The 10,777-nt window shown below is 41.4% G+C and overlaps 1 protein-coding gene across 1 annotated transcript in view; it reads left to right on the forward strand.

Moving 5' to 3' along the window:
- Positions 1-5,854, forward strand: part of LOC115799297 (uncharacterized) — a 38,486-nt gene extending 32,632 nt beyond the window's left edge. The window contains exons 13-14 of the mRNA XM_030756388.1: positions 4,009-4,149; positions 5,602-5,854. Coding sequence (XP_030612248.1) covers positions 4,009-4,146 — 138 coding nt within the window. The 3' untranslated portion in view covers positions 4,147-4,149; positions 5,602-5,854. The remainder of the gene's footprint in view (positions 1-4,008; positions 4,150-5,601) is intronic.
- The last annotated feature ends 4,923 nt before the right edge of the window (positions 5,855-10,777 follow it).

Below are 10,777 nucleotides of genomic sequence, written 5' to 3' on the forward strand. Positions count from 1 at the left end.
GTGGAACATTAATTTTATGTTGTGCCGTGCACATCTTAACAGGTAAAGTTGTCAGAGCAGAATCTCTTTCTTAAATGACTCATATGAGCAGTCTTTCAAAGTTCTTGTGTTCCTTCCTTATAAGGAAGGTTCCAGAAGGCTTGTAGATACCGCTGTTTGCAGCTTTCTCTCTCATCAACTTCCCTGTGAAAACCACAAAGCAAGCAGGCTGAGAAACCAAACTCAGTGATACAGCACCTACACAGCACATTACATTTTACTACCAGTATAGTTGTGGGGATGGATTTTATCCCAGTAGATTTTATTATGATCATATTTGTTTATACTCAGAATGACTCATTCAAGTCCGAAAAGTGAGCTTACCTATGTATGTTCATCAGTGTGAACTGTGGGCCTGCATCTGGCTGGTGAGAAGTTGAATGTCAGGTTCCATTCTAGTCACAGCTAGTCTCAAACACTGATGCAGATGTTCATCTGTCAATCTTGATCTCATCGGAGTTTTCAGGAGTGTCATGTGTGAAAAGGTTTGCTCGCAGATATACGTGCTACCAAAAAGTGTGGACATCTTCATTGCGTGTTTTTTTATGTTAGGGTACGTGTCATTTGGGAGGGCGGCATAGAAGTCAATAAGACTGTTGGGCTTGAACGCGTCTTTCAGAACATCACAGTTCTGTAACTCGGCCAACTCAAACTGATAAGAAGGCTGGGCTTCATCGATGTCGGCAACAAAGGGGTTCTGGAAAAGACGGATTTCTTTTGCATTAACATGTAGTTCACGGAATCGCACACCGAACTCCGCCTTCAGCATTTCCAGTGCTTCCACACACTTTTCAGTTGGGAACGGGACCGCTGGGTTCTCTGCAGAGAGGTTTTGGGTAGCAGGGAGATGGATGAAGTTGTGCTTTTTCACTTGTTCCAAAAGCAGCGCTAGTTTCACCTCAAATGCTTTTATGTGGGAATACATGTCGCAAATGAGTTTCCCCTGGCCTTGTAGCTGCAAGTTAAGGCTGTTCAGCATTTCTGTCACATCTGTTAAAAATGCCAGGTGCCATTTCCACTCTGGGTCTATCAGCTCTGGGACCGTTTTGTCTTTTGAATGAAGAAATGCGTTAATTTCGGGTAGCAGCTCGTAAAAACGCCTCAAAACTCTGCCCCGGCTCAACCATCGGACCTCTGTGTAATACAGCACGTCGCCGTGCGCAGACTCCAGCTCAGACAGGAATTGTTGGAACTCCCTGTGTTTAAGTCCCTTTGCTCTGATGAAGTTTATGCATGACACCACAACCTTCATGACAGAATCCCACTTCAACACTTTGCAGCACAGTGCTTGCTGGTGAATTAAGCAGTGGACTTGTAGCGGGGCGGTGAGACCCCGCTCTTCCATCTCCCGCTTGACGCGTCCTGTTAGACCCCGAGACGCGCCCACCATACTAGGAGCCCCGTCAGTCGTGATGCTGGCAAGCTTTGACCAGTCCAGGTCCAACTCCTCCATGGTTTGGCATACTTTGCCGAAAATATCCTCCCCCGTTGTAGTCCCTTTGAGACTTTGGAGGGCTGCCAGCTCCTCGCACATCTCAAAGTTTGCGTTAACTCCACGAATGAAAATTACCAGCTGCGCTGTGTCCTGCACATCTGTGCTCTCATCCAATGCTAATGAAAAAAAGTCAAATTCTTTTGTCTTCTGCTGCAGCTGTGCATACACATTACCCCCGATTTCTTCGATGCGTCTGGTGATTGTACTCGCTGACAGACTCACTGCATTGAAGACATCTTTCTTCTCGGGACACACCTCCTCCGCGACAGCATTCAAACATTTCTTAACAAACTCTCCATCCGTGAAAGGTTTACCGCTGCTTGCTATCATTTGAGCAACCCGAAAGCTGGCCCGAACGGATGACTGGTTCAGCTGAGCTTGGCGTACAAATGTATTCTGCTGAGCTAACAGTCCACTTTTTAACTTTGACAGTTTGTCTGCCCGCATTTGGCCTTGCAAGCTATCATATTTGTCTTTGTGATGGGATTCATAGTGCCGTCGCAGATTGTATTCTTTGAATACCGCCAGCGCCTCTTGACAGATGAGACAAACAGCCTTTTCTTTGCATTGAACAAAAAAATAATCGTTTGTCCACTGCAGGTTAAATACCCTGCATTCTGAATCGATTTTTCTCTTACCTAACCTTTTCGCCATTACAGTGATCCCTCACCTATCGCGGGGTTACGTTCCAGAGACCCCCGCGATAGGTGAAAATCCGGGAAGTAGCGGAGTTATATTATTATTTATATATATTTTAAGGCTTTATAAACCTTTCCCTCACTCATATAAACCTTCTCCACTCTCTTACTACAACTTGAATGATGAAGATGATGAATTATGTAGCTGGGCAGTACTGATGGCGATGAAGGTGGTGCAGTATCTTCGCCCTCCTTAACTTCTGTTTCCACTATTGGCGTAGGCGTAATTGATCTCTTTGTCCCAGTGATGAACATAGTTATGTGTTACAGAATATCTATATACCGCAAATCCCGCAATATAATGAAAACTCCGTGGAACAGAATTTGTAATTTTATTTTTTTTTAAATCAACGATAAAGTGAAGCCACAATAAGTGACCTGCAATATAAAGAGGTACGACTGTATTACATTCTCTTTGACAGGGGGCAATATTTTTTTCCCTTGGGGTGGGGGTAAGGGGGGTGTTCAGGGGGCCGGGCCAAATGTGAAGGCGGGCCGTATCCGGCCCGCGGGCCGTAGTTTGGGGACCACTGACATACAGTAATAAAACATATACCTGCATGTAACCACTCTGCTCTGCTGAAAGAGGACTTCATGCTTCCTACTGATTTCCACAGACATTTATTTCTTTTACAGGTTGTGAAACACTCATGAACACAGTGAAAACTAAAAGAGAAGATAAATTAAAAAAAACTCACATTTGCATCCATATTAAACATAAAGCATGTGTTTCAGTTGTAACAAAGCAATAACAGCTTTGCAGATATTACCGTGTGTGCCTGTTTGACCAGTAGTAGAACGATATCGTAGGAAGATTTTGACTCTTATCGATATTTTCTCATATTTCTGACTTCTCATCTGTTCTTTCCGCTGCTCCCACTACTGCTCACATACCCTTCTGGGTCCTGCAATCATGGAACTGATTACAAGAGTAATTTTCTCTTTAGCATCTGTAATCTTACAAATAAAATAAACACATCAATCTGAAATGGCATGTAACTATACAGTCAATTATAGCATCAGCTATACTAATAGATAAATGAGACACTGTCTCCATAATTGAGTCAGTCTGTGTCATCTGTCTTTAAACCACTGACATCTTTAAACTCTACAGAAAATCTTTACTTTCAATTTTCAAATTAAAATATTGAATGTGAATCACTTTCTGCTGTTTATTAAAGTGAAGTGGGTACCAAGTAGGGATGCGCAGATTGAATATTCAGTATAGGTCTGATCTTGACCTAAATTAGTGGACTGGATATCAGGAAGGAATAAAAAATGCAGTCCGATCCATTAAATATCACCAAAATGCTGGATGAAATTTGTAACATGCTATAAGCCAATGCAGCACCTTCTCACATAGGAGCAGCAGGCTTCAGGTGATAGAGCAATCACTGTGTGCGAGACTGCTGACTTATGTAAAATGCATCCATTCATTTAAGAACAATTGTTTTTTAAAAAAAGATCAGATTTGTATCGTTATCTGCAGATATCCAAATGTAAAATACCAGCATTATCGGACATAAAAAAATGGTATTGTTCCATCCCTAGTACCAAGTAGAGTGTGCTGGCGTAACAGTCAGGGACTCTCAAACACAATCAGGGTGTGGAACATATAAAACTGTGTCATCCATATGAAATGTGCACTCACATACTGAGTAAAAGCCCCCTTTTGATCCATTGTGGCTAAAGAGGACTGAACTGAGCACAGTCTGCATTAAATCACTTAATAAATGCTTTGGATAAAAATACTGACTCTGTGCTTTTGGTTTTCAGAAAGCTGAATTTGATGTGGAGTTCGGACCAAACTACTATCCAACATTTCAGATCCGTCTTGCTCTGAACACCAGTGAAGCCCCTCTAACAGTCCAAGAACAACAGGCAGAGTGGTCTGGAAGCATGACGTTGATCTGATGGGTAAAGCCTTTATTTTGACCTCATAGTAAAACAGACATTAAAAAGAATACTCCCCATTCAATGCTGTGTGTCCATTACTGCCATGCAGAAATGAAATGGGTATGACTGATCTAACAGACAACTCACACACACAGTTGTGTGAGTGGTTGAGAACTGATGAAGCCTTTCGGATGAGAGGTGAAACGTCTTCAAGAAACAAAAAGAAGTCCAGTCGCCTTTTTCAAGCTCCAGAGACCACACACACACACACACACACACACACCAAAATAATCTATCTGCAAGGGTCTTTGTAAACAACAGATCACATCCACAAAAAAAAAAGGACCCCACAGGAGTAAGTGACACTGAGAGGTGCCTCTCACAGCAGAGAGAGTGCTGTAGGAGCTAAAGGTTTCCACCATAGTGTCACTGCAAAAACAAAAACATGAAAATCCAAGCACACAACTGGCAGATGTCTCAACACCCACACAATTTGTTGCACAGGTCTTTCTCAAAATTTGTTAGTTTGGAAATCCCCAAAAGAAAAAGCATTTATTGGCTGATATTAGTTCAGATAAATTCAATTGAGTTCAGTTTTATTTATATAGCACCAAATCACAACAAACAGTCGCCTCAATGTACTTCGTATTGTGGGTAAAGACCCTACAATAATACAGAGAAAACCCAACAGTCCAAACGACCCCCTATGAGCAGCACTTGGTGACAGTGGGAAGGAAAAACTCCCTTTAACAGAAGAAACCTCCAGCAGAACCAGGCTCAGGGAGGGGGGGTCATCTGCTAAGGGGGGGGGGGGGGGGGGGTGGGGGGTGGTAGGGGGTGTGGGGGGCACAGGACAAAAGTCAGTGACCAAAGTGCTGTACAGTAACATCAAACAAAACAGACCAGCACAGGCCAAAAGGCAATGAGATACAGAAACTAAACAAAGGTGTAAGAGATTAAATAAATAAATAGATAAATTAAGGACTATAGAACAATTTCAGTCAAAGTCTCACACTGGGTCGAAGGCCAGGGAATAAAAATGTGTTTTTAAATGAGATTTAAAAACAGCAAGTGAAGGAGCCTGTCTGCCATACAGCAGCAAATCCTTCCATAATACTGGAGCCACAATATAATCCAGCATCTTCATTGTAATGTGTGTGAGTTTCCACAGCCAAATCTGTGTGAAATCTTATTTAAACAGCTGTCCTCACACAGGCAGCATGTATTACCTTCAGTTTGTTCCTGTGGCTGAAGAACTGTTCACAGTGAGGCATTGGTGTCTGTCTTCAGCCCAGTGTGGTTTCTTCAGAACTCCTCTGATCCCTGTCTTTACTAGCTCTCTATTTGATATTCCTTATTTTCCTCTGAAGGTGAGTTTTCTGTAGTCTCTGGTTCTAGTTTTACTGTGTTTGTTCTTCCTCTGTGATTGTCAGCCTGGTCCTGATTCTCTTCACTTGTCTTAATTACTTTCAGATGTGCATCAATCCCCCATTGTTTCCAGTGTGAATTTACAGGATCTTCATCAGAGTAATTCTTTAGAAAGATCCTCTTCAGTCGCCTCAGGTAAATATTTATTGTATACATCTCACATTGTAATTGATGTGTTTTATTTTCTACTTACATGCTTCTACTTGGCCAAATTACTCCATGACTCATGGACACAGACCTCCATATTAACCTCTATGATCACAATGCAGGACTTTGGTAGAAAATCATCTTCTAGGCAGCACGGTGGCGCAGTGGTTAGCACTGCTGCCTCACAGTTAGAATAGCATCTGAAAGGTCTGGGTTCCATTCCACCTTGGCCCAGGCCTCTCCCTCTCTCTGTGTGGAGTTTGCATGTTCTCCCCGTGCTTGCGTGGGTTTCCTCCCACAATCCAAAGAAAGACATGCACTTACTGGGGTTAGGTCAATTGGCTACTCTAACTTATAGGTGTGAATGAGAGCGTGAATGTGAGTATGAAAGGTTGTTTTTCTCTCTGTGTTGGCCCTGCAACAGGACAACTGTTCAGGGTGTACCCTGCCTCTCGCCCTATGACAGCTGGGATAGGCTCCAGCCCCCCCCTTTGCCTGAGCGGAAGCAAATGGGTGGATGGACAGTACAGTATATAAATATAGAAAATCATGTGTACGCAGTGACTGAAGGGATTAACTTGGGTGACCAAAGAGCCTAGCTTTTTTTTTTTTTTAGATGATCTCAGTGATGTCAGCTGTTGTTGGCCAATCACATCCTGTTGGTCATACAAACCACATCATAATGAATGTGCACTCGCTCCTCTGTCTGTGTTGGAAAAATGAGTTCTCTGATAGTATGATGACCATTTTTGTATAACAATTATGCTTATATTACATGTATCTGTATTACCCATTTAAGTTGACTGTGTACGTGTGTGTGTGTGTGTGGTGTGTGTGTGGGGGGGGGGGGGGGGGTTCTTTAACCTTATGACCTTTTGTACAGAGTGTGTTTCTTTGTAATGAGAAGTATAACAACAGAAGTGTGAAGATTCATATGTCTGTGACCTTCCTCCGACCCGGCTGAGTTTCATATCTATGGTAGTGCCTGAAGGTTGATAGACGTGAGTGGTTATACTGTCATGTGATTAATTATAGCTATAATAAGGTGCAAATAAATAAGTTCCGTTAGAGACTGCGCTGAGTGGAGCACTGAAGACGTCAGTGTTTCTGCTCCTTCCTTTGTTTATGTGCTTTCCTGTTTCCTGTTTCCTGTGAATAGAATAGAATGCTTTTACTGTCGTTATGTACATTGAGATTGGAGGGCCACTCCTGTTCAGTGCCCTGCAATAGAAAGTCAGACTTTCTAAAATATAAAATATGAATTAGAACTTCTAAAAATATACAGAAAATAAAACTATGTATAAAAAATACAGAAAATAAGAGAATGTATAAAAATATATACGTTGTAAAAATAAGTGTATACAAGTGTGTGTGTGTATAAAAATGGCTCAGAGCAGAGGGCAAACTGAACATGCTCCTTTACTTTTCTCGTAGGAGAATTAAAAAATGTTTTCTGGAGATTTGATCGCGTTGCTTCTGGTTTTTGATAAGTTTCTGAATTTATCCAACAGCCTGTTACCAGAAACTACAACAATATAAAACTAAAAAGTGTGAGATTATACATTCTCTGCAGATTATTTTCTAAGTAGCATGTTTTTGTCTCTTTGCAGCAAGTTTTAAAAATTTAATTCCAGGAATTGTGTATTCATAATTACCCCCTTCACCGGTTCCTTCCTTCCAGGTCCCCCAGAGAGGAACGTTCCACCAAAGGTGAGGCAGTTCTCTGTTCAACATGTATTGTAAAAGCTCATTATAGGTCATTGGCTCTGACCTCTCTGTGTGGAGTCTGCATGTGCTCCCTGTGTTTGCTCCAGGTTCTCTGGGTTCATCCACAGTCTAAAGACGTGCAGGTGACTAACACTCACCTGTACATGGTGTACACCACCTCTCACCTTAAGATAGCTGAGAAAGGCTCCAGCCCTCACAAACCCTGAAAAGGATAAGTGGAAGAAGATGGATGAAAATAAATCCTCAGTGCATCATGGGAACCCCCCAGCAGCCTAGGCCTATAGCAGCATAACTAAGGGAGGGTTCAGGGTCACTTGATCCAGCCCTAACTATAAGCTTGATCAAAAAGGAAAGTTTGAAGCCTAATCTTAAAAATAGAGAGGGTGTCTGTCTCCTGAATCCAAGCTGGGAGCTGGTTCCACAGAAGAGGCGCCTGAAAGCTGAAGGCTCTGCCTCCCTTTCTGCTGCCTAAGATTCATTTTTTCTAACTGGGGAAAAAAAAACCTGAACAACCTGCAACACTCTTCTATCTCCTTCAAAATTTATAACCCAACAATTCCTTACATACTGATTTAAAAACAAAATTATTTCAGTGACTGCATTTATTTATTTTTTGAAGCAGGAAGTCTTGAATGACCTACTCGGCATCCTGAATGATTTAAATGATGAAGACTTCAAGACCTTCAAGTGGCACCTCAAGTCTGAGTCATGGGGGGACACTGAGCCCATCAAAGTGAACCAGCTGTCAAAGACAGAGAGGTGTGAAACCGTGGATCTGATGATACAGAACTATAAGACGAGCGGAGCCGTGCAGGTGATGGACAGCATCTTAAAGAAGATCAACAGGAATGACCTGGTGGACAAATTCAGACTCCTGGCTATAAAAGCTGGATTAGATATTGGTGACAACCAGCAGCTCTAAGGCCGACTCATTCACTTCATTTCACTTGTTCACCTCCACCTGTTCTCTGTGTGTGTGTGTGTGTGTGTGGTGTGTGTGTGTGTGTGTGTGTGTGTGTGTGTGTGTGTGGTGTGTGTGTGTGTGTGTGTGTGTGTGTGTGTGTGTGTGTGTGGCAGTGCTGTTTGACTGGTTAAACATGTTACTGTCCAGAAACAGGAGTGGTGAGGAAAAAGAGTTGCTGCCTATTTGCTGCAGTAAAAGCTGATTTTTAGTCTGATGCATGAAAAATAAGAAATTAAAATCCTGTTCTGTTGATATTTTAGTCCCTTCAGTCATGAATATGTTTTCATTGAGGTTCATGTCGTAAGAAGAGCTGAGATATCCTGACATCCCTCCAGCTCGCCTTCAGGCTCTGAATACAAACTGTTCTCATGCTCACCAGCAGCACCTCTTAACAATTGTGTGCTCTCAGTCCAGAATGATGAATACTTTATTTCCTTCTATTGCCACTGAATGACTCCATATCACTGTACTAAGTCACTGCCCTCACCTATGCTCACAAACTCTGGGTATGACCAAAAGAATGAGACTGTGGATGCACACCTTTATTTTTTGGATGCACATCTTTGGAAATGAGCGTGCTTCCAAAGGTGGCTGGTGGGGTTCAGTCATTCAGGAGGGGCTCAGAGTAGAGCTGCTCCTCCTCCACATCTAAAGGAGCCCATTGAGGTGGTTCAGGCTCTGACGCCTCCTGGGTGCCTTTGAGCATGTCCTACCAGAGGAAGCACCGGTCAATAAAACTGTTACGGTTGACTGTAAAATGTGCCAACTTTCATGAGAGAATATTAAATCAACTTTTCACACCCTGTTAGTGTTGCTGCAATATCTGAGATGTGGATTAATATGGAGAAAGGAGTGGACTTTGAAATAGAAATGAGCTTTATGTTTGATGAAGAGAGAGAACAAGAATGGAGGAGGTGCTGCTTTATGTGTGGATAAAACAATTTAAATATGAGGTGGTAGAATAAATGACAGCAGTGAGGGACATTAGAGTGTATAAGAAACTATTAAGAAAAATGTTAGTGTGTATTTAGAGCATCAGGCTCAAACACTGAAGGAGTGGATGATAAGACATTTACAAAATCAAACCATAAACTTATGTTTACTTGTTGGGGTTTCAGCATAGACATATTAAATCAAAGCAAACATAGTATGACTGTAGTGTTTATCAGTACAACACAGCACTCTGACATCAGTGATCATTTACAGTTTATGATGACAGCAGTTACAGGAAGGAGAAAGACAGGTGAGAACAACCATGACTGCATTCAGAGGTGACCTGCTTAAGCAACACTGGGAGGGGGTGCATGAGGGACAAGATGTTGATAAAGCTTATGAGACATTCTTAGAAACATGTGAATTATTATATGATAGGCACTGCCCAACAATATGCAGAGTGGATCACAAAAAGATTACAAAATGCCTGTAAAAATAAAAAAAAACTACCTTATATAGAGAATTAATAAAGTACAGAAATAGAGGAGCTGAAAATAAATACAAGAAATATAAAAATTAATTAACCAGTACTTTGAGGTCATATTTTGGCTGAAGAAATCTCTGACAATGGACTGTGTGCAGCTGAAGTGCTCAAAGATAATCAGTCAGTGTTTTTAACAGTGGGAGAAGAAAAGGAAATAACTGACAGTCACAAAGTAAAACTTCTGCAGACTGGAATGACTTTGATATGAAAATTGTTATAAAGTTATTGATGTATCTCAACATGTTTAACATGCATCTGCAATTTCACAACTAAATGAAAATAGCTAAAGTTATACCACTGTAAAAAGTGGAGATAGACACTAATTCACAAATCACAGGCCTGTTTCTCTACTTTGTCAAGTCTCCAGAATACTGGAGAAAGTTTTCATTAACAGACTCGAGAAATCAATCATAAAATATTGAAGGACACTCAGTATGGTTTCTGATCAACATATATGGCATTAATGGAATTCATTGAAGATATCACTATTAATAGATTAATATGTACATACATATATATTGGTTTTCTGTTTTATATGTAATCATCATCATCATCAGCCCAGGACACGCTGGAGTGATTATCTCTTAGCCTGGGAAGCCCTCTGTGATTCCCCACTGGAGGAGGTAGCTGGTGCTGACCTCGTGACCCTGCCCCTTGCAGAAGATGGAGGGATAGATGTGTTTAGCATTTTTCCAACACACAACAACTGCACAGAGATTTTTAGAGTAGTTGATTTCTAACCTTTGTCTCTAACTGAGCTTTTACATCCAACAACAGAGAAACATCAAATACACATAAACAAAAACAGAACTACAACAAAAACCAAATGAGATGCATGAATATTCTTTTATGGCCATGACTATCTGGTAGTCTAAGTTTAACCTTTCAATAAAACATTATTATAT

This window comes from Archocentrus centrarchus, chromosome 2 (assembly GCF_007364275.1).
Source record: "Archocentrus centrarchus isolate MPI-CPG fArcCen1 chromosome 2, fArcCen1, whole genome shotgun sequence".
Classification (NCBI taxonomy): domain Eukaryota; kingdom Metazoa; phylum Chordata; class Actinopteri; order Cichliformes; family Cichlidae; genus Archocentrus; species Archocentrus centrarchus.